Genomic DNA, 24,515 nt, shown 5'->3' on the forward strand with positions numbered 1-24,515 from the left:
AAAATGGATTAGGTAGAAAAATATGAATAAATCAGTATGTTCAGCTAAAACTCAATGTCAATGCTGTTTTCAGGATTGACATGCCTGAAAACAGGCTTACAAAAATCTTGCCACATCAGAATTGAAATGAAAATTGAAATGAAAATTTTTAAAGCAAGTGAGAATACAGCAATGAAAGAGGAACAGACTGCGTTTGAGTTTTATTTTTATTCACATTTCAAAAGTCACAAAATAACAAAGTCGTGTCTGTCGTCTTGCAGGTTTTCCACTGCCACCCGGAGGCCCACAAAGCACAAATTGCTTTGGCAGACATCAATTTCATATAAAAATCATATCTGTAAAAATCTGCTTCACAGACGCCGCGGCACATTTTATAGCCGCATACTCGCGTTTATACGCCAAAACATCTGAAAACCGATTTAATCAGCTTCGTCATGATTACAGCTTGGGAACAAACAAACAAACACGAACAGAAAAGCTTTTAAAAGATCTCAGGCACTGAGGATGTGTATTAGTGAAGACTGCTGAAACAATAAGGACTTGTTATCGGGAATAAAATGCATTAGTCAAATACAATTTTAAAATCATGCTGGATTTATGTCCAGAAAACTAGACCCTTAGTTTTGAGATAAAAGTGAAGAGAAATCTAAATCATCAGCTCTTAAGAAAATTATGGAAGACATGAGTCATTCTCAAACACAAACACCTTATTGTTACAATCACCTCATAATCATGTATAAAAATGAGATACTTGTCGTCTGGCTGCTCAATTCTGTAGCGTCTGTCCTTACGACACTCGAATAACATCTGTGCACAGCACAAAGCTTCTACAGTCCTGAGGTCACCAGCAGCGCAGATCATTTCCGAGCACGTGTCCAGTGACCGCAGGTGGGTTTTTTGGCTGTGTGTGTCTCATTGGTACTGCAGGTAGTTCTTGAGCGTCTGTGGCAGTGGAAGAGACTGGATGTGATGGATTCGGTGGCGACCCAGAGCCTGTCGCGCCGCCCTCCTGCACAGCTCCATCAGTGGCAGGGGTTCAGCTGCGGGACAGAGCAGAGGTCAGTTAGGGTCAAAGACCTCATCCAATCATGTGAAAAACACTCGTCAGGACTTCAACATTGATTCTAGATAAGCTGAAGGATTCATGGTTGTGACACTACAAACAGCAAAAGAACCATAAAAAAAAAAAAAAAAAGACATTCACAAGATTTATATATAGAATAATAGAAAATAATAGAAAAAGGTGGGAATTAGGGACGCACGATATATCGGCCACAATATCGGTATTGGCCGATATATGTTCATTTTTAATGTTATCATTATCGGCCCGATAAGAAAATTTGGCCAATATATTAAAGCCGATAAATAATGGATCATTTGTAAACTGTAACTAAATGTAACCAAAACCACCTACGGCTTCCCTATTCAACTTACGGAACGAACGCAGCACCAGTTCCGTTTTTTTTCCGCAAGTAGAATGGGGAAGGCGTAGGACATACAGCCTAAGCTTTTTGAAGAATACGAAAGTGCGGTTTTGGCGGAACCACTTGGAAGGCGATCATTTGTTTACATAAAGATTTACATTTTTTTCGAAAATGACAGATCGTTTCTCTAGATAAGACCCTTATTCCTCGTCTTGGTATCATTTAAAGCCCTTTGAATCTGCACTGAAACTGTAATTTTGACCTTCAACCGTTTGGAGCTCCACTTGAAGTCCACTACAAAGAGAATAATCCTGAAATGTTTTCATCAAAAACCTTAATTTCTTTTCGGACTGAAGAAAGAAGGACATGGACATCTTGGATGACATGGGGGTGAGTAAATTATCAGGAAAATTGTATTTGAAAGTGAACTAATCCTTTAAGTGCAAAATCATATTTACTACATAAAATTATAATGAGAACATTATAATTGTGGGCTTTGGGCATGGCTTTTAATGGAGAGACTTTTGATTTTGTAATCAGGCTCTCAAATTATATAAAAATTTGGATTTAGATTTATCAGCCATATATATCGGTTATCGGCTTTTAAATATAAAGAATTATCGATATCTGCCAAAATGTTCATAATGTGCAAAATGTGCATCCCTAAGTGGGAATTTTTGTAAAACATCTTTGCAATTTAATTTGATCCACAATTTATTTATAAATGATTAAACTACAGACATATACGACTGAAGATGAAAGTGTTGTGGGACATTAGTAGACTTACCATTCAAAAGTTTGGGATCAGTAATTTATTTTAGAGAAATTAGTACTTTTATTTAGCAAGGATGCATTATATTTATCAAAAGTGACAGTAAAGGCATTTATAATGGTACAAAAGATTTAAAGATTTAAATTAAATGCTGTTCTTAAGAACTTTCTATTCATCAAAGAATTCTGGAAAAAAAAAAAAAAAAAAAAAAAAAAAAAAATCACGATTTGTACAAAAATAGAAATGTTTGAGCAGCAAATCATCATCATAGAATGATTTCTGAAGGATCATGTGACACTGAAACGCTAATGATGCTGAAAATTCAGCTTTGATCACAGAAATTACATTTTAACATATATTCAAACAGAAATCAGTTCTTTCAAATTGTAAAAATATTTCACAATATTACTGTTTTCACAGTATTTTGATCAGATAAATGCAGCCTTGGTGAGCAGAAGAGACTTCTTCAAATACATTAAAAACCTTACCGACCCCAAATTTTTTAATGGTATTGAACATCCACTAAAAATCACCAAAACACCCACTGATTTAAAGATACAAGCAAAAATGTTAAAGAAAATTGATGTTAGTGAAGAGAAAAGATCATGCAGCACAGCATCTGCTAAAATGTATGAAATTGATCACAGGCATTATTTATTCATTAAGTGTGACTTGCATATTCATTTATATTTAGATCATCTGGAAGTAGGCTTTAGGAGGGAAATAAATACTAATGCAACTAAATGTAGGATATGGCCTCTTTAAACGTTTCTTTAATCCTTTTGTAAATTCATGGTCGGTGTTGCAATGCCCATTAAATAGCAATCTTCAGAAACAAATGTTTGGAAACATGCTCATGTGCGTCACACCAACAATATGGGAATAATTTCATAGGTACATAATTTTTCAAATCTGCCATTACAAAAAAAGCACTAGATGAGCTGCACGTAAACATGTTGTTCCCAGTTACTATGAGTGGTTGCGCAATTACTCGCATCATGAAGCAACAGCACCTCAGCTAAAGGCTGAAATACACCACACGCCTTCTGCCCAGATTTGTGATTTACAGTCTGAATTAAAGTCAGAGACAGTGCAGATTTGAGCTTTCAAATCAGTTTTTACAGAAAATATTGCATAGTGTACAATGGACACAGACTGTTTCTTTAGCTTTAGACTAACTTGAATACAAAAGGTGGTCTGGCGGAAGCTCAATATTTGACTTCATAACTTGTTTTAAACATGGATTTTTTTTTTTTTTAACACAAATGCATCATTTCACTTCAGAAGGCCTTTATTAACCCCTGGAGCCGTGTGGAGCACATATTTATGATGGATGGATGTGGATGGAGACACTTTCTTCAGCTCGTACTAGTGACCCCCATTCACTGCCATTATAAAGCTTGGATGCGTCACGATATTTATTAATATTTCTCAGAAAGAAAGAAGAAAGTCATATACACCTAGGATGGCTTGAGGGAGAGTAAATCTTGGGGTAATTTTCATTTCAAAGTGAACTAATCCTTTAAAAGGGCTATATGTAGAATTCAGAAACCCTTGATATTAGCGACACCAGTGGCCATTAAGTGAACTGCAGCCAGCAACTTGTTGCTTGTGCCCGTGCTCCCATCGACTGAATGTGATTCAATGCCCCGTTATACTTACAGCGAAATACTGTTAAACATATCAACATCATTAACTCTGCTGAAAGCGACGTTTAGATTAACATGTAAATATGTGCTGCACGCTTTTTTGTCAATAACCAAAAAAAACAAAGTCAGCGGTGAGAAAGCAGCAGTTAAAAAAAGCATCTGATCAGTAGCGATGGGGATATGTTTGCACCAGCTCTGAGATTCTCTGACATCATGTTAACAGATGAGGCGATTAAAATTACACTGTTATGATAGTTTGTTTATAAAGTATATTTGAGTCTAGTAAATGTCACATCCTCTTGATTTTCCCAGTAAAAACATCCCGAGTCCTTCACATAAAAATCAGTCTACAGGCTTTCATAGACAACCTAAGGATTCAGGGAAGGCCTCATTTTAAGTTTCGTTACAAGCTGTTCACACATTGGCAATAAAAAAAAGGGATTAATACATGGAACTTCTTACATATAGCCCCTTTAAATCTAAAGAGCTTGCTTCAAATTAGCATGCACTGCCTATGGAAATGGGATGATGGGAAATATGGGAAAGGAAGAAAAACAGAAGTAGCAAAACCTGAAAATTATACATACGGTCTAATCCGTTGACGTAGGTCATGCTGACTTCACAGTGACCCCACACGGCGCTGACGATCGGGTACAACCTCTTCCCTTTCAGTCCACGAAACGCCACACCCAAGTAGTTCCCGTCAGCACAGAATCCGAGTGTGCCTTCGTCCATGTCCAGCACCACCAGAACCTCTTCAGGCACCGAGAACGTCCCTTCCTCATCCTCCTCTTCAATAAACTCTGGGTACGACGGCGCTGGGCCGGTCTGACTCTTCCTGTCGTGGTACAGTCGGCCTCGTCCCAAGTCCCAACCCCAGGATTCGGCATCGCTGCCAACTAGGGCGGAATATCCGACGGCTCTCAACGGAGCCAAAGATGTTGCGACCCCGACCACGGCGTGCGTCCCGCGCTGCCGCACGGGCCATCGCAAAGTCCATGCGTGCAAGCCACGGGTGAAGCCGACTTTTCCCCTCACACAGTCCGTGCTTTGGGCCACCGGGTGGCGGTGGAACGTGAGCCGGTCGTCGTCTTTGATGAAGAGGTTCAGCGAGCGGTCGTCCGGGTTCCACGGAGTGCTGCAGCTGGGTTTCCGGTCCCGCCGGAGGCATGTCCAACAGCAGCTCTAGACGAACAGGTAAGGGGACGCCGCGACTACGGAGCGACGCGCACACTGGCGGATACGCCAGATCGCCCGTATCCGGCTCATCTGCGGATTTCACCACACCCGACACCCTCTGCCCCATCACGGCCCAGCCACGGGCATCAACAATGACAGCCGGGGTTACCTCATGAGCAGGATGGACCGGAAAGCGTCAGCCAATCAGAAGAGATGACACTGTCCCAAGAATTCCTCCAGAACAGAGTGGGCGGCACTGTAGAGCAAAATGCAAGAGAGTAAGGATGCTTGCAGTGACATTTAAAGACATTATTTTTAATGTTTCTGCACTAATTGCAGACTGTGTCAATTACAAGGTTGTTCTCTCCTGAACTCATACGCACAACATCGTCATCATTATTCCTGACACGTCAGTTAACAACATGGGCTCATTTTTCACTAATTTGCACAAAAAAGGAATAAGAAAAAAGCCAAAAGACAAGGACAAGCTCTCCCATATTTTACAAATTAAAAGTTCTTCTTTTGAATACAATATTTTCAAAATATACAGTTTTTAAAAGAATTCTCTACGTATCAGAAACTGTAAAATCTATTGAAATATTACTACAATTTAAAATAACTTTTCTATTTGAATATATTTTGAAATTTAATTTATTTCTGTGATCAAAGATGAATTTTCAGCATCGTTACTCCAGTCTTCAGTGTCACATGATCCTTCAGAAATCATTCTAATATGCTGATTTTCTGTTTAAGAAACATTTCTGATTATTATTAATGTTGAAAACAGATGTGCTGCTTCACATATTTATGGAAATGGTGATACATTTACAGGATTCTTTGATGAATAGAAAGTTCAAAAGAACTTAAACCTTCTTGTAACATTATAAATATCTTTACTGCCAATTTTGATAAATTTAGTGCATCATTGTTGAATAGAAGTATTATTAAAAAAAAAAAAAAAATGAAAATCTTACTGACCAAGCTTTGAACAGTAGCTCAGCTATCATATAATATAATTTCTATTATCTATATTTTTCATTAAAAAAAAAGATGAGGCTTATTGAATAAACTTAAAGGGATAGTTCACCCAAAAATGAAAATTTTATGTTTATCTGTTACCCCCAGGGCATCCAAGATGTAGGTGACTTTGTTTCTTCATAGAACACAAATATGATTTTTACTGCAACCGCTGCTGTCTGTCAGTCTTATAATGGGAGTAAGGGAACTGAACAATAAGAGTCAAAAAACGTGCAAAGACAAATTCAAATAAACCCTGCGGCTCGTGACGACACATTGATGTCCTTAGACACGAAACGATCGGTTTGTGCAAGAAACCGAACAGTATTTATATAATTTTTTACCTCTAATACACCACAATGTCCAACTGCGTTCACACTCGCTATGAGGTCTGATGCGCTCTGACAACGGCAGTGTGTCTAGCACTCATTGAAGTATATGCGCGAGATGTTACTGCCGTTGTCAGAGCCAGGACATATGTGTCACGAACTGCAGGGTATTTGGATTTGTCATGCACGTTTTTTCGATCTTATTGTTCCGATTCCCATTCACTCCCATTATTTGACTGACAGACCACAACGGTTGAAGTAAAAATCATCATTTGTGTTCTATGAAGAAACAAAGTCACCTACATCTTCGATGCACTGGAGGTAGCAGATAAACATAAAATTTTCATTTTTGGGTGAACTATCCCTTTAATAAGGGTATGGCATTAAACCTGAATGAGTAAGTGTACAATAAATCTAATATTATATATACTGTATATTTATGCATTGTGTGTGTATGTGTGTATATATGTATACATGTATGCATAAATATACAGTATAACAGATCTGAAAAGTACATTTAATTAAATATTTAGCTAAAAATGTACTTCTGACCAGTATGGTCGTAAGCTTAAATCAGGAAGAGGCTAAAGTAAAAGTAAAAGTGAAGTGAAGCAGTAGGCACTTCACTAAAGAGACACTTCTCCAGACTGTGAGATGAGTTTTCACACCATCTGAAGGAGCCGATTGCTCTCACACTCCACCGGGAAACTGACAGAATCTGTTTTGAGCCTGAGAAGGCCACGCTTTCACAAGAGCACGTGGATTGGAGGTGAATATTCCCTCTTGAGTTACGATGAAAGCAGCAACAGCCCATTTTCTTGAGAGTCACAGACTTCAAAGAAAACTTGCAATGTCCAAAACCTAATCCAGTAACTAATTTTCTACAAAGCCACATTTATCACTAGTCCACGGGGTGTGCATATTTCCCATAAACGCCCTCACATGTAGAGCACGACTTATTCTTCCAGCTGCTCCTGTTCCTGAACGGAGCATCCCAAGAGCCAAACAATTCACAGGAACTGAACTCGACCGGTCTAAGCCAAACAAAGACGCCTACACCTTAATAAACCAAGATGGCAAGATGAAACAAAAAAAGAAAATGAAAAAATGCTAGGAAAAGAAACTTGTAGAATGCAGAATACTAATCATGCATGCTTATAAATGGAGCGCTAAAGAGATGAGATGTCTTTGCGAGGGTGAGGAAAAGTTAATCGGTGCACCTGAAATCACATACTGAATAGGTACTACATTTGAATTTTAACTTACTTAGTGACCATTAAAAAGTATGTTCTATATAGTATGAATATAGGTAGTATGAAATATTCAAATTGTGAGAAAGCCCTAACTCGCCCCCTAGTGGTATGTAATATACGCAGCTCATTCGGGGCGTGGACGTGCAGAATCGGCAGCTAAATCACGAATATGAATCAGGCTGGCTGGACTGTTTATTCCACTTTGTATATGTTTTCTCCTGTGCGTGAATGATTGCTGGTGAGTTTTCAACTGTATTCTAACTTTGTGATTGATATTATCGTTCTGAATGTTGATATTTGCCCGTGGATTGAGCGCATTTGAAACTGCGTCACAAAGTGAAACCAGGGTGTTTTCATATCGGACTTTGATCTTGAAAATAAGTGTTTTTCCATTGAAGTATGGATATTATGTTCACTTACTAGTTGCATATCGCCCAGTTTGTTCAGTGTTTTTTTGAAAATGTTGAAATTGAAGACATTGCATAATTTCTTTGTAATATTGAGCATACGCAACGATCATGCGATCTGTTTTCATTGTTTATTTAATTATTAATATCAATCAGCACGCAGTTAAACTATGTATATGTTAATTAATATTACTTAATAACTGAATGTTTGTCAATTCCTGATATATTTACAACTGTTTTCCTTATTTCTTTTCTGTTTATTATAGACCACATGTGTGAAGTAACATATACAAACCTCCTTGATTAAACGAGTTAAACTGGGATTCCCTCTCCTGTTTCTCTTACCGGAAACACACACACCCCATCTTTGGTGCACTACACCTGAACCCCCTTGAGCGTCCCATACGCTCGTATATGGTCCTTCGAGCCGGAGTGCATGTATCAAGATGGATCCTGAAACTCCCAGTGCAACTCCCAGTGCAAATGAACCTGTTGTTCGACCTCGTCCTCCAAGAGAGAGACACCTTCCTGTCCATCTGGGCCGATTATGATGTCCAGCTCCCACCAAACCTACATCCAGAGCCACCTCCTGCTGATTCGTCTTCGCAGAGACCATCCAGACCATCAAGACATGCGTCTAGATCTGTTTCTTCTGGCACGGTTTCCAGTACTTCATCCAGATCCCATCGCAGTGCACAACGCAGATCTCCCAGACATGGACTCTCTGATCTTCAAGCCGCCATGTTGGAGGAAAGGCTAAAGACTCTAGACTTGGAAGAGCTTCAGCAGCAGATTGAAGAGGATTCCATTGTTGATAAAGAGTGTGAGAGACTTGATGCTCAGGCTAGAGAAGCGCAGTATAGACAGGAACAAGCCACTAAGGCTAGAGAGTTGCTCGCTAAGCAGGTAGAGACCCGGCGGCGTCTCAAAAAGGTTCAAACTGAGCTTGAGGCTGCTAAATATGTTTGTGCACTTCTTAAACAGGAATCTCAAGATGTTAATGTTCCTGATTCACAGTCCAGCCATGCTGTTGATCCTCTGATTGAGGTAAGCGCTCGACAGCACAGAGTTGCTGCTATCGATGATCTTAAATCATCCGACCATGTAATGCCTAGTCATTCTACCCCTTGCCATGTTAACTTTATACCTGCGACATCAGTAATGCCTTCCCCTATATTACCTGCTGCACACATTACTGCTTCAGTAGCTGAACCCCCGTTCATTTCTGTCACCTCAGCTGCAGAAGTAACCCAGCCCAGCATAGTTACAAGGTCATCGGCTTCGCTAGTTACTGCACAGCCCACCTTCATGTCTAGGCCAGATTATGCTGCTCCTTTACTCTTTAACCCAGCTGCGGTGGCCAGACCGCACCATTACTCAGACACCTCTGTCACCTATAGTCAGACACCCTTTGTTAGTGTTCTACCTACAGCCCCACCTACGGTTCCTGTGACGTTAGGGGCTCCCGTACATACTCAGTCCTACCAAACCACGAATCCTAGCCCTCTTTGGACAGCATTACCATATCCTGTTCCCTCACCTGCCGCCTCTCATAGTCAGGCAGCATTGTACCCCTCCCCAGCCCAACCACCTGGTCTGGAAATGCTAGCTGCCTCAGCTTATGGTGTCCCCAAGCCAGCTATCCCATACTTTGACACTGGCCGGGAAAGTGACTTTGCACTACTGAAGATGGCCTTAGACAATGTAATGAATAACCAGCCTCATTTGAGTGAACATTACAAATATCAGGTCCTTTTAAGTCACTTAAAACTTCCTAGCGCTCTCCAGTTGGCCAAAGCATACATGCATGACCCCAAGCCATACACAACCGCATTACAAGCACTCCAGGATAAATATGGCCAACCTCGTCAGCTGGTACAGTCCGAATTAGGTGTCATACTGAATGCACCAGTAGTCAAATTCGGTGATGCAGAAGCGTTTGACTCCTTTTCATTATCTATCCAAACACTAGTAGGGATGCTTAGAACGTTGGAGGGCCCAAATGGATACGAGCTGCGCTGTGGCTCTCATGTTGATCGCTTGTTAAGCAAGATGCCACCATCATATCGCGATGGGTTCGTCGAGTACTGTTTCAGCCGAGGCATTCTGCAAACTGGCACAGATCGCACCTATACATTACCTGATCTGTCTGCATGGCTGCAGATGAAGTCACAGGCGAAGCGCATCTCCAATAAAGCAGCTACCCTGTATCAGGCTGACAATGCCAGATCTGTCAAGAAAGAGCAGCAAAGGTCAGTACCTTCTCGCCCAAAAGAGAGATCCACGTCTATCTTGTATTCAGCTGAGGCTAATTCAGTCTTGCAGGGACAGATGAAATCTAAGACCCCTTCTAAGTTTCAACCCTTCTGCCCATACTGTAACACTAAAGACCACTTCCTTAATGCCTGTCCCAAGTTCAAGATACTGACCACAGAGCAAATAGTACAGTGGATATCCAAAGAGAAGCGCTGTTGGAAATGTGGGCGAATGCATACTCCAGACAGTTGTACTCTGAAAAGAACCTGTACAAATTGTAAAGAGTTACATCTGACCATACTGCATGATGCAGCCTTACAGATCCACAAGAGTGTGCTGTTGGTCAATGTTCCGACCCCTCAGGTCTATTTAGACCGGCCCAACCGATCTCAAAGGGTAATGTTGAAGATAATCAAGGTCTTACTGCACAATCAAGAGAAAGTCATGGAAACATACGCTGTGCTGGATGATGGTTCAGAGCGTAGTATTGTTCTGTCACAGGCTGTAGACCAGCTGAATCTCCCTACTGAACCTGAAACACTCACTCTACGCACTGTTCATCAGGACGTAGTTAATCTGCATGGAGCCACTGTTTCCCTTCATGTGTCACCCTTGCACAAACCAGGCCGGAAATACCTGATTCATCATGCTTTCACCGCAGATAACTTGAGACTTTCCGAACATTCTTACCCTGTATCTGCTCTTCAGCGCAAGTATGAGCATATTAGGTCCTTGCCATTGCCCTTGATAGACCGAGCTCAACCTCTATTGCTCATCGGGTCTGACATGCCTCACCTGATTACTCCTGTTCAGCCAGTGTGCATGGGACCCGCCAAAGGACCGATTGCTGTCTGTACCAGACTTGGTTGGACCCTCCAAGGTCCCATTGGGCTCAGTCAAACCACTCTTTCCCCCACACAGTGTTTCCACATAACCACAACCACACAGAATACAGAGTTATTAAAGAACGTGGAACGCCTCTGGCAAATTGATACTCTGCCGTACGTTAATGAGAAGACAGCCACTCGTTCCAAACAAGACCAGTATGCCCTTGCTCTTCTCCAGACACATACAACAAGGGTAGAAGTCAGCGGAGTTATGCGTTATGCCACTCCCTTGCTTAGACGACCCAATGCTGAACTTCTTAAAGCCCCTAAAGAAGCAGTAATGGCGAACCTTCGAAGCACTGAGCGTAAACTTGTTAAAGACCCTAGGCGAGCTGAGTCTTACTGTTCCGAAATGAGGAAACTGCAAGAAGCTGGCTATGTGACAGAGATATCAACTCAAGAAGCCGAGCAGTCTCCTGAGTCATGGTACATCCCTCACCATATGGTGACGCATAACCACAAGGACAGAATAGTTTTCAACTGTTCTTTTTCATACCAAGGCCAAGCTCTAAATGACATCCTCCTGCCTGGGCCCGTTCTTGGTCCGTCTTTACTTGGTGTCTTGCTGAGGTTCCGCGAATACCCTGTCGCCATCAGCGGAGATGTGAAAGGCATGTTCCACCAGGTTCGCCTCTTGCCAATTGATAAGCCTATCGTGCGCTTTCTGTGGAGAGACATGCAGAGGACAGAACAGCCTAAGATCTACGAATGGCAAGTCTTGCCATTTGGCACAACGTGCAGTCCATGTTGTGCCATATATGCACTCCAGGAAATCGCTCAGACCCACCCGCAAGTAGACCCAGCTCTAGTCAGAACAGTCAAAAGTTCCTTTTACGTAGACAACTGTCTACATAGCCTTCAAACAGTTGCTGAAGCTAGAGCATTAGTAGATGACCTACGGCAACTTTTGCTCACAGGTGGATTCGAGCTCCGCCAATGGGCCAGCAACAGACCCGAGGTAATCCAGCATCTTCCCTCTGAAGCAAGATCACAGAATAGTGAACTCTGGCTATCACAAAAGAGTACTGACCTTCTGGAAGGTACACTTGGGCTACTATGGAACTGCCTCAGAGACTCATTCAGCTACAAACCCAGTCAATCCGAATGCCTTGAACCCACTCTGCGTAATGTCTACAGAGTTTTGGCATCACAATATGACCCCCTGGGTTATCTAATTCCATTTACTACCCGAGCCAAAGTGCTGGTCCAGGATTTGTGGAAGAACAATCTTGGGTGGGATGACCCAATCACATCTGAGAGCCTGTTAACCAGATGGCAAGACTGGCAACAAGAGCTTCAAAGTTTGAATCAGATCGCAATCCCAAGATGTTACACTCCATTTGAGGGGCATGGAGAAATCCTTAATCGGGATTTACATATATTCTGCGATGCATCGGAGAGGGCTTATGGCTCAGTGGCCTACATGCGCACAGAAAACAATGAAGGACATGTGCATGTCTCATTTGTGTTAGCCCGTTCACGAGTGGCACCTCGTAAGCAAATGACGATCCCTCGGCTGGAGCTTAGTGCGGCACTTACCGGCGCGCAGGTGGCTAATATCCTTCAAGCTGAACTAACTGTTGACATTAATCATGTCATTCTCTGGTCAGACTCATCGACCGTCCTCCAGTGGCTTAAATCTGACTCATGCAGATACAAAGTCTTTGTCGGGACACGGGTGGCCGAAATTCAGACACTTACCGATGTTGATTCCTGGAGGTATGTTGATTCAGCGAACAACCCTGCTGATTTCATAACAAGAGGACAGTCGTTAAAGGATTTAACCCCACCTTGTCGATGGATTAATGGACCAAATTTCCTGCATCAGCAAGAATCATATTGGCCCACTTTGCCAGCAGATGAACCTGAACCAGAGGCAGAGTTGAAAAAGTCAGCAATTTGCCTGCATATATGCACTAGTTCAGACATTCCCCTTCCTGATGTCGACCAATTTAGTACCTGGACTGAGCTACTAAAGGCTACAGTGACATCCCTTCATGGGGCGGCTACATCTTCCATACAGCCAACAGCTGATCCAGACAGTTACATCTCAGCAGAGAAGCTCCTACTACAAAAGGCTCAGAAAGATTCCTTTCCTGAGGAGTTTAAGGCTCTCGCCTCTGAACGACCATTACCATCCAACAGCAGATTAGCATCCTTATCCCCCGAGTACGACAAAGATAGTGGACTTATCAGGGTTGGAGGGAGACTAAGACATGCTAAGCATATGGAATTGGATGCAATACATCCCATTGTGCTTGATCCGCAACACAACCTAACCAAGCTTCTGATCAAGGACTATGATGCCTCCCTTTTACATCCTGGGCCAGAAAGAGTCTTTGCCGAGCTGAGAAGACGATACTGGATTCTGCGAGGAAGGGAAGCTATCAAGAAGCATCAATATATGTGTATGGACTGTCAGAAATGGCGTGCCAAGCCTAATATACCCAAAATGGCCGACCTCCCACCAGCACGTCTACGTCTGTACAAACCCCCATTCTATTCCACTGGAATGGATTGCTTTGGTCCATTCACAGTGAAGATTGGCCGACGAACAGAGAAAAGATGGGGAATAGTATTCAAATGTCTGACCACCCGTTGTCTCCACCTTGATCTCTTAGAGAGCCTTGACACAGATGCATTCTTGATGTCTCTCCGCAGATTCATAGCTCGAAGAGGGAAACCATTTGAGCTTCTTTCCGATAATGGTACCAACTTTGTTGGTGGAGACAAAGAGTTGAGAGCAGCCTATGAAGCCATGATGCCTCAACTAAAGGAACAACTCGCAGAACAACAGATTTCATTCAAATTTATTCCACCTGGTGCCCCTCATTTCGGGGGAGCTTGGGAACGGGAAGTTAAGTCAGTAAAGCAGGCCCTAAAGGTAGTACTGAAGGATCAAACAGTGACTGAAACTGTACTGCGTACTGTGCTCACTGAGGTAGAGGGCCTCCTAAATGCCAAGCCTTTGGGATACGTGTCCTCAGACGTGTCGGATCTAGACCCAGTTACACCTAGCATTCTCCTAATGGGTCGACACGATTCCTCGCTTCCACAAGTTCTCTATGATTCAAGTAATCTTTTGGGAACCAGAAGATGGAAACATAGCCAGGTACTTGCTGACCATTTCTGGTCTAGGTTCATCCATTACTACCTCCCGAATCTGCAAGAAAGACAGAAGTGGCGTAAAGATGGAGGAGATATTGGTCTAGACCAGGTGGTACTGATAGTGGACTCACAACTTCCACGTGCATGTTGGCCAGTAGGTAAAGTGACAAATATTTTCCCTGGACTTGATGGACGTACCAGAACAGTTGAAGTTCAGGTACACAATCGTACATATGTGAGACCTGTATCCCGTATAGTCCCACTCCCTAAGCTTTCTGATGATGACCCTGTTGAGCCTGCCAATTAGTTAGGGTTTCTCACTATTTCAAATGTCCTTACTCACATTTGGGGGCGGCTGTGTGAGAAAGCCCTAACTCGCCCCCTAGTGGTATGTAATATACGCAGCTCATTCGGGGCGTGGACGTGCAGAATCGGCAGCTAAATCACGAATATGAATCAGGCTGGCTGGACTGTTTATTCCACTTTGTATATGTTTTCTCCTGTGCGTGAATGATTGCTGGTGAGTTTTCAACTGTATTCTAACTTTGTGATTGATATTATCGTTCTGAATGTTGATATTTGCCCGTGGATTGAGCGCATTTGAAACTGCGTCACAAAGTGAAACCAGGGTGTTTTCATATCGGACTTTGATCTTGAAAATAAGTGTTTTTCCATTGAAGTATGGATATTATGTTCACTTACTAGTTGCATATCGCCCAGTTTGTTCAGTGTTTTTTTGAAAATGTTGAAATTGAAGACATTGCATAATTTCTTTGTAATATTGAGCATACGCAACGATCATGCGATCTGTTTTCATTGTTTATTTAATTATTAATATCATCAGCACGCAGTTAAACTATATATGTTAATTAATATTACTTAATAACTGAATGTTTGTCAATTCCTGATATATTTACAACTGTTTTCCTTATTTCTTTTCTGTTTATTATAGACCACATGTGTGAAGTAACATATACAAACCTCCTTGATTAAACGAGTTAAACTGGGATTCCCTCTCCTGTTTCTCTTACCGGAAACACACACACCCCATCTTTGGTGCACTACACCTGAACCCCCTTGAGCGTCCCATACGCTCGTATACAAATGTTGTTACTGTCATGACACTTACTGCGTCAGTTGTGTCGCTTCACTGATATTCATAAATCCTCTACTGTGTTGTCCATCGAATGCACACTTCAGAATCTCACCAGAAGTAGTAGATCATCTAGGTACTTTGCCTACTGTTTTTCGAATACTACACTGTAAAAAATTATTTTCATGATTTATCACATTTTTTCTTTTGTCAAAATCAACTTAATTCACGTGGTTCAGATAACAATATTTTGAGTTTTTGTTGATTAAACCAATCTCCATTGTATTAATGAACACAATTAACATTGTATTAAATTGTATTCATTTCAATTAACTCAATTTTAAGGCAACCAGGTAACTTACTTTTTTAAGTTAAACCAACCATTCTTTTTTACAGTGTATGTATTCGGACATACTACTTTGTTAGCGTACTGTTTTTTACCTACTATATAGTAGGGAAGTATTCGATTTCAGACGCAGTTAATGTCTTTGATTAAAGATTATGGGGCACATTTAAAAAAAAAAAAAAAAAAAAAAAAAAAAAAAAAGTGCACCTATAAATCATTTATAACAAACACTGCAATATTCCATAAAAAAATGAGTTGTGCATTTTATTCCACTGTGACTAACATTTAAAATCAAATATCAGTAAATTTATTATCATATTAATTTTCTTAAATACTCCCAGTGAATTTTTACCGTATTATATATATATATATAAAATATTTCTTATTGTAATAACATTATTTAATAATTTTATTATTATTATTATTTTCTTAAATACTACATTTTATTTTACAGTGAAATTAAAACAGTAATATTTCTTATTTTGTTATAACAATTTTATTTAATAATTTTAATAATTGATCATCATTAAAATAATCATTATTAATATTCTTTTTTAATAAGTATTTTAGAGACATTTATATATATCACAACATATTTGGCCAAATGGTGCAGCCCTACAAACAGCATGGAGCATTTTTAAATGAATGAATAAATAAAATTTTTAAATTTGTGTCAGCAAAAAAATAATATTTTTATTTTCATTTTCAATTATTAAAATTCCAATTAGATTTTTCCCTAAATGGTGCAGCCCCAGTTTTTAGTGTGATATGTGTGGTTACTTATTGGCCCAACCCAATCCTTAAGTCTGTAGAATAGATATTGCTCAGGTATCTCTTTTCTTTTTTTCCCCCCCTCAACCAGTAGTCCAAATTTATACATCTCATCGCTTAGAGAAGTAACAGCACACGTCTCATCAACAAGACATGATATGAGGAATCATTCTCATCTGGAGCACAAATAGTGTAGGATAAGCTACACACTGAAGTTCAACACTAAGTGTTACAAGTTTGTTCAAATCACTAACTATGAGCTTATATAGTAATGAAAGCGATTTGAAGAAAGACATTTTGTTAAGCCCATATAAACATCTCATTACTCCACACAATAAACACAAGACAACGAACACAAGAGAACAGAGTCTGAGCTTACCCTGCATGCATTGCTTCTCCTGTGTCAGCATAGAGCAGGAGAAAAGGGAGAAAATGAAAGAGAAATGAAAAGAGGTAAAGCAGTTCACAGTGGAGCGATTCCAGAGTAACTCTCCTCCCTTCAGGAGGGCCAAACACACAGCCGCCTTTCCGCTGCTGCCGTCGCCCTGTCTCTCTCGCACACACACTCGTTCATCCAGAACACTCCTCTCACTCATGACGATAGTGATTCACTGGAATAAACTGTGGTGTAAGTGTGAATAACTGAGCAAACACTCACCTTCCAGATCACTGCAGGACTGAAGGAGGATCCACGTCAGCCGGACGAGTTTTATTAGGCCTCGAACTCCTGCACAGAGACAAAGAAGAGTTCTGTTAGGAAAAATGCTACCTGTGCACAAGCAGAACCAGGAAGTGAACATTTCATCAGTCAGCACACATGCATGAGAGAAAAATAAGCTTATCTTTTGTCCATTGTAAAGTAGGAGTTCTACAAATTGATTCGTTTTTTTGTGAAGAAACAGGTTTTAATCTTAATGTTTGGTGTAGTATAGAACAGTCTTATATATATATATATATATATATATATATATATATATATATATATATATATATATATATATATATATATATATATATATATACACACACACAGTAAAAAAAAAAAAAAAAAAATTGCTGCCTTAAATTTAAGTACAATTAACGTGGCTGTACAAGTCATTTCCACTTAAATTATATTAAACTGACTTGATATGTTAAAGTTTGTATAACTTTACAATTTGAAAAGTTAAATTAATGTAAAAACATGCTATTATGACTCACCGATCATATAATTTTTACTTATATTTTAAGACAGCTTTTTTATTTTATTTTAAACATAATATATATGATATATGTTTAAGATATATCTCAATTTAAAAACATTGACCCTTATGTCTGTTTTTGTGATCCAGGGTCACATATGTACAGAAGAGGATTAGGGCCAAGCAATAATAAAAAAATAAAACCATCTTGAGATTAAAGTTGTTAAATTTCGAGAAAAAAAATCGTTAAATTTAGAGAAAAAAGTCAAAATAAAATGTTGAGAATAAACTCATTAAATTATGAGAAAAAAGTCATTAAATTACGAATTTGTTCTCATAATTTATACTTTTTTCTCGTAATTTAATGACTTTATTCTCAACATTTTATCTCGACTTTTTTCTCGAAATCTAACGATTTTTTTCTCGTAATTTAATGACTTTATTCTCAACATTTTATTCGATTTTTTTCTCGAAATTTAACAACTTTAATCTCGAGATGGTTTTATTTTTTTATTATTGCTTGGCCCTAATCCAGGACAATTAGTATTAATGTATTGGTAAAAATGTTTTAAAGTACTGATGTTCATGTATAAATATACTATTAATCAATGTTTATTCATTTACATTCTGCATAATATACATAATAATGTGCATATAGAAATTATTAACATAAACCTACTTATTAGTAGGTTTATTAGTATAATAAATGCTGCAAAGGAATTACTCATTGTTAAATAATAATACCAAGTAAAGTGCATTAATATTAACACACTGAACAACCATTAAACCAACAAACCGTATAATAAAATGGGTAATAATTTACAATAAGGTTCATTAGTTAACATGAACTAAGAATGAACAATACTTATACAGCATTTATTAATCTTAGTTAATGTTAATTTCAACATTTACTAATACACTTTAAAATCAAGAGTTGTATTTGTTAACATTAGTTAATGCACTGTGAACTAACATGAACACACAGCTGGATTTGTATTAACTAACATTAATAAAAATTAATAAATACAGTAACAAATGTATTGCTCATGGTTAGTTCATGTTAGTTAATATATTAACTAATGTTAACAAATGAGCCTTATTGTAAAGTATTACCATAAAATGTTACCAAAATATTTTCCAAGTAAGCAAAGTACATAGCCTTCCCAAAAACAGCATTTGTGCCTCATTAAGGTAAACATTGACCCACCAACTAGTCAACTAGTAAGAATGAGCAGTCGTGCGCATCCTAGTGGACACACCGGCAGCTGGTCAAGCCTGAGTACAGGACAGCCTCCATCTGTCACACCTGCATTATTCATGTTTGCAGTGTCCTACATTAAAAAGGTATCGAACACTGTCTGAACAACAGAGATGAGCATCGGAGCCATGTTTGATTACAACTTGGGACGGGTCAGATCCCATTCAATCCATAAGTAAAAATAAATATGATTAATATTATTAATTATTAAATAATTTTAGAAACCAAATGCATGAACAAAACAGCTTAAATGCAATCAAAAACAAGTCCACTACAATATGCTTCGGAAAAAAGGAGTCCCATGATGGTGGTTATTCATTTTTCAATAAAAATATGAGTCATTAATACAATAAGAATGTGTCTTAAGCTGCAGAAAGTGGTATGAGTAAAGTTATTGTGCATAGTTTTGATTTAACATAAGATTATCAGTACTAATAACTTTTATTTTATGTGCAAGAGCACCACATGTGGTCAGTGACTCCACCAGCGTGACATTCACAGCCAGTCACAATGAAGTTCAAAGGTCACACAGAGTTCAGCATCAGGTCAATGAAGACCCCCGAAGCATTAGCCGCGAATGTTTTTTTTGTGTTCGTGTTTCCGTGAGGACCTCATCCTCCGTTTGACCCCGGCGAAGGGTACACGTCTTTGCATGAGCCATAAAAAGGAGAAAATAGAACGAGATGAAAGAATGAGGAAGAGGAAACAGTACTGGGACTTCCTGCTTCCCCCTCTCCCGTTCTGAGCATGCTCGAAAACATGACTGAGCAGCGTGACCTCAGCTGAAAGGAGAAAATGACAGAGCTGAAGTCTTAGAGCAGAAGCTGAGAACATGAACGTTTGGCCTCTTTATGAGAAGAGCCATATAATAATCATAAAAAGCAGAACATTCCAATTCATTAAAAATATGGGCTAAAAACATGCTATATCACTTTGCAGTAATGTTCAATTTGGTAAAATTAAAATAACAGATTTATGAATCTACGTTAATGTACGTCAATGTTAACAGAGTCGACATTTCGGCCTGTTCATGAGATGACTGTTTCAGTGGAAGGTCAAAACTTCAACAGCAACTTAATGCAAAATAAAAGTTCATTTTTCAACACTCACAATATTGCATTTATCTGAAAACTGTAAAAAATATTAACAGGCCCAGGTGACCAAAAGTTTGAATTTAAAAGATGTATAAATTTTACAATGCCGGTCAAAACGGGTCATTTTTCACTCAAAAACCAAATTAATGTGTCAAAGATGAAAAGGGTTTTAAGCATCAAAACAATAAGTGTAACAGAGCTTTGAATTGTTTTTCAATTCTGACAATTCTGTCATTAATTACTCACCCTCATGTCTTTCCACATCCGTAAGACCTTCATTCATCTTCAGAACACAAATTAAGATATTTTTGATGAAATCTGATGGTGCAGTGAGGCCTGTATTGACAGCAAGACAATTAACACTTTTAAATGCCCAGAAAGCTACTAAAGACATATTTAAATCAGTTCATGTGACTACAGTAGTTCAACCTTAATATTATGAAGCGACGAGAATATTTTTGTGCGCCAAAAAAACAAAATAACTTTATTCAACAATATCTAGTGATGGGCGATTTCAAAACATGCTTCATGAAGTTTTACGAATCTTTTGTTTCAAATCAGTGGTTCAGAGTGTGAATCAAACCGCCAGAGTCACGTGAACCATTGAAATTTCGAAATGCTTCGAAACACTTACGATGTAACAAAGCCTCATTTACTGAAATCACGTGACTTTGGCAGTTTTAAAAATGCTCCAAACCACTGATTCAAAACAAAAGATTCGTAAAGCTTCGAAGCTTCATGAAGCAGTGTTTTGAAATCGTCCATCACTAGATATTGATGAACAAAGTCGTTATTTTGTTTTTTTTTGGCGCACAAAAAGTATTCTCATCGCTTCATAACATTATGGTTGAACCACTGTAGTCACATGAACTGTTTTAAATATGTCTTTAGTAGCTTTCTGGGCATCTGAAAGTGTTAATTATCTTGCTGGCAATGGAGGCCTCCCTGAGCCATTGGATTTCATCAAAAATATCTTAATTTAACGGGTTTGAAACGACATGAGGGTGAGTAATTAATGACAGAATTTTCATTTTTTGGGTGAACTAACCCTTTGTTTTTTTTCTGAGCAAAAATTATTATACTTTTCAGAAAGCACCCACTAAAAATGTCATTCAGTGTAACAAACTTGACAGAGATATTTACAACAACAAAAAAATATCTATATATGCCATATTAAAGACTAATTACTTTTACCCAAAATGCTAATTACTTGTACTTTTACATTTTTAAACTTTTGCCCATTTGTTAGCAAGAATTTTTTACTCATTTAAAATGCAAAAAACTTAGTATACTTATTTTATATATTTTAATATATACAGGTTAGAATATGTATGTTGTTTCAATTTTTACATAAATATAAGTGTTACACTGATTGACAATGGGACGTTATTTCACCCACATTTTGACATTTTATTCTCCCAAAACTTATTCGAAACCTTAAAAGTAGACGTTTTACTTTCATTTAATGTGCTTTCGCTTCACTTTTGTAAATTTCAATTGATGCAGACATCTAAATGTCTTTGACTCGTTTATATTTTGCATAATAACATTATATCAGAATGTTATTATGCCTTTTTGGAACTAAAATGACAGTTCATATGAACAATAACCACCAAAAGACAAAACAACAACACAACCAAGCAGCCATTTTGACTATATTCCAACTGTCTTCTGAAACCATTCTTGTTATTAACTTCAGTCTAATTTTGATTGACATATGCCAAGTCCTTATTTGATAAACTCACCCTTCGATCTTTAAAGGACACAAACTTGAAGCTCAAACAAACACACAGGTACACACCTGTCTTAGTGCTTGTTTGCATAAGGGTTGAATAAGGAATCCATAATGAATAACGAACATATGCAAATTCTATAGGTAATGGGAAGCAGGCATGGTTTTAAAGAACAAAGACGGCTGAGACAAAGGGAATAGAAATAACTTTGCAGAAGTGATATAGGCCCACACTAAGAAATAACATCATCTAGTGTCTGAATCACTGCTGACATATGTCTACATTTTAATAAAAAGATATTTTAATAGTCTCCCCCACTGTTCACCAGTGATTAATTCATGCATTTCACAATATTCGGAATCTGTGGTGCTAGATAAAAACACAGGGAGAGGGGAAAAAGCATGATTAGATTATCTCTGAAACTCTTTCCACTGGGTGACCTTTACACATAAACACTCATGGAAGATGACACACAAACATCCTCTTTCATGTGCACTGCCTGACAGACACAATGTTTTTCCAAACTAAATGTTTACTGAACACACAAACATATCTGTGCAAGCGAAACAATGAGTTTTAAAGGTGCATAAGGCCAAATATGTTGCTGGCATGCGGTGCAATTGAAGAGCCTGTATATTTTCAGTATGAAAACATGTATGACATGTTTCAGAAGTAGAATACGACCCAATACGGTCCTGCGGTTTCAGCTGCTTTGAAACAATCTAAAGCACAAACACAAACAAACCAGCCACGCGCTCATCTACTTACTCTCGCGAGAATCCCTCGCAGCTTCAGTGCAGACAAAAACACTCGCCGCCAGTCACGAGATTTACACTTCTACACTGTAAATATGCGTATATACCACGTCGAAATCTATTAAAACAAACTTTAACGCTAAACGAAACGAACGCTTCGGCGGTCTGTCGGTCGCATCCGGCGGGGAGGAACAGAGCGCGCAGACGGCTTTTGTTCCGCGAGCTACTTACTGAGTTACGTCACGCAATGCCAGTGCGAGCTGATTGGCCCCCGTCGATGCGAGGGCGTGACGAGAGTATGAGGAGTTCTGGGAAACGAAGCTTTCAGAAAATGAATCATTTGAACTCGTAAAATGATTCACTCCAAACACCACAGACTGGCAGTTTTTCCCAGTGGACAAAACTGTGATGCAACAAAATCTTGGCACAAGCTTTTACAAACCAGTTGTTTTCATGAAAGTGTAATCTATTAAATGTAATACACAAATAATGAAATACTATTAAATTGTAGGCAGTACTTGGCAAACTTGCTCAGTTAGAAGCAATTAAATATACATATTTGTGTATGTATCATACATGCACTTTTATTATGAACATTATAAAACTGACAGATCAGTAAAACCATTGATTAGATACTTGTTGGGTTCAAACAGATCAACGTCATCCAATTGTGTTCTGGAATTCTGGGATTTAGAAATTAAAAATTTGAATCCACGTGACGTACATTTTTCTGGATTACTCATTTCAAATATTTTCTCTTTAAAGGGGACCTGCCCCTTTCACAAGATGTAGCTATTATATGTCTCTGGTGTCCCCAGAATGTGTCTGTGAAGTTTCAGCTCAAAATACCCCACAGATCATTTATTATAGCTTGTCAAATTTGCCCCTTTTTGGGTGTGATCAAAACACGTCGTTTTTGTGTGTGTCTCTTTAAATGCAAATGAGCTGCTGCTCCAGAAGAGGGCGGAGTTTTAACAGCTCCTGTTTCGGTTGCTCAACAACAAAGCTGGAGAATCTCAAGCAGCCAAAATGAGGATTGTCAGTAACGGTGTTCAGCCTTACATTGTTCAAACAGGAGTCCACACTGATGGAGAGACTCAGGAAGAAGTTACAACTTATAGAATGTTTCTGAATGGTTAGTGGATGAATTTATGTAGTTGCTGTGGAGTTGATTCAACTCATCGACTAGCATGTGTCGTCATGTTAATCTTTTGTGCAAATCCAGTGTTGAATTGACCCTCGTTTGTGAAGCAGTCTGAAGTAAAATGACGGCATGGTAACAACACTCTACTACAACAACTCTTACTCTTCTCTAAACCAGCCCAACATGGCCTTGACCCTTTTGTTGGGTGTTCTCGGGGGCGGGGTTTATGTAAATTTTAGGGTTTGTGATGTCACCAACCTGGAAAGAAGCTTGTTGTAGTCCCTACCAGCCGTTTGTTGCAGTCCTTAAAAAGCAATTTCTGTAAAAGAAAATATCTCCCTCTGCATTGAACTTTGAGCGTCATAACTTTGTAGATGTTTTTTATGCTCTAACAGCAACATTACACACTAACTAAAGTTAAAAAAGTGAAATCATAAGCAACCACCCCTTTAACATACATACTCTATCTTTAAAGGTGCCCTAGAACCAGTTTTTACAAGATCTAATATAAGTCTAAGGTGTCCCCTGAATGTGTCTGTGAAGTTTCAGCTCAAAATACCCCATAGATTTTTTTAAATACATTTTTTTAAATGCCTATTTTGGGGCATCATTAACTATGCACCGATTCAGGCTGTTGCCCCTTTAAATCGCGCGCTCCCTGCCCCATGAGCTCTCGACTATAATACAGTGCATTTACAAAGTTCACACAGCTAATATAACCCTCAAATGGATCTTTACAAGATGTTCGTCATGCATACTGCATGCATGCGTTGGATCATGTGAGTATAGTATTTATTTGCAAATCGGAACTTTGCGAATCAAATCAGTGACTCGGAGAACCAAAGTCACGTGATTTCAG

At 39.0% G+C, this 24,515-nt stretch overlaps 1 protein-coding gene across 1 annotated transcript; it reads right to left on the reverse strand.

Annotated features, from left to right (window-relative positions):
- Positions 1-188: 188 nt before the first annotated feature.
- spsb4b (splA/ryanodine receptor domain and SOCS box containing 4b) lies at positions 189-22,802 on the reverse strand. Its single transcript, XM_048160376.1, is given in 5 exon segments — positions 189-1,040; positions 4,433-4,976; positions 4,978-5,280; positions 17,150-17,218; positions 22,526-22,802. Coding segments are annotated over 3 exon segments (846 nt in total). The 5' UTR covers positions 5,152-5,280; positions 17,150-17,218; positions 22,526-22,802; the 3' UTR covers positions 189-912.
- Positions 22,803-24,515: the final 1,713 nt, after the last annotated feature.

This window comes from Megalobrama amblycephala, linkage group LG16, assembly GCF_018812025.1.
Source record: "Megalobrama amblycephala isolate DHTTF-2021 linkage group LG16, ASM1881202v1, whole genome shotgun sequence".
NCBI lineage: Eukaryota > Metazoa > Chordata > Actinopteri > Cypriniformes > Xenocyprididae > Megalobrama > Megalobrama amblycephala.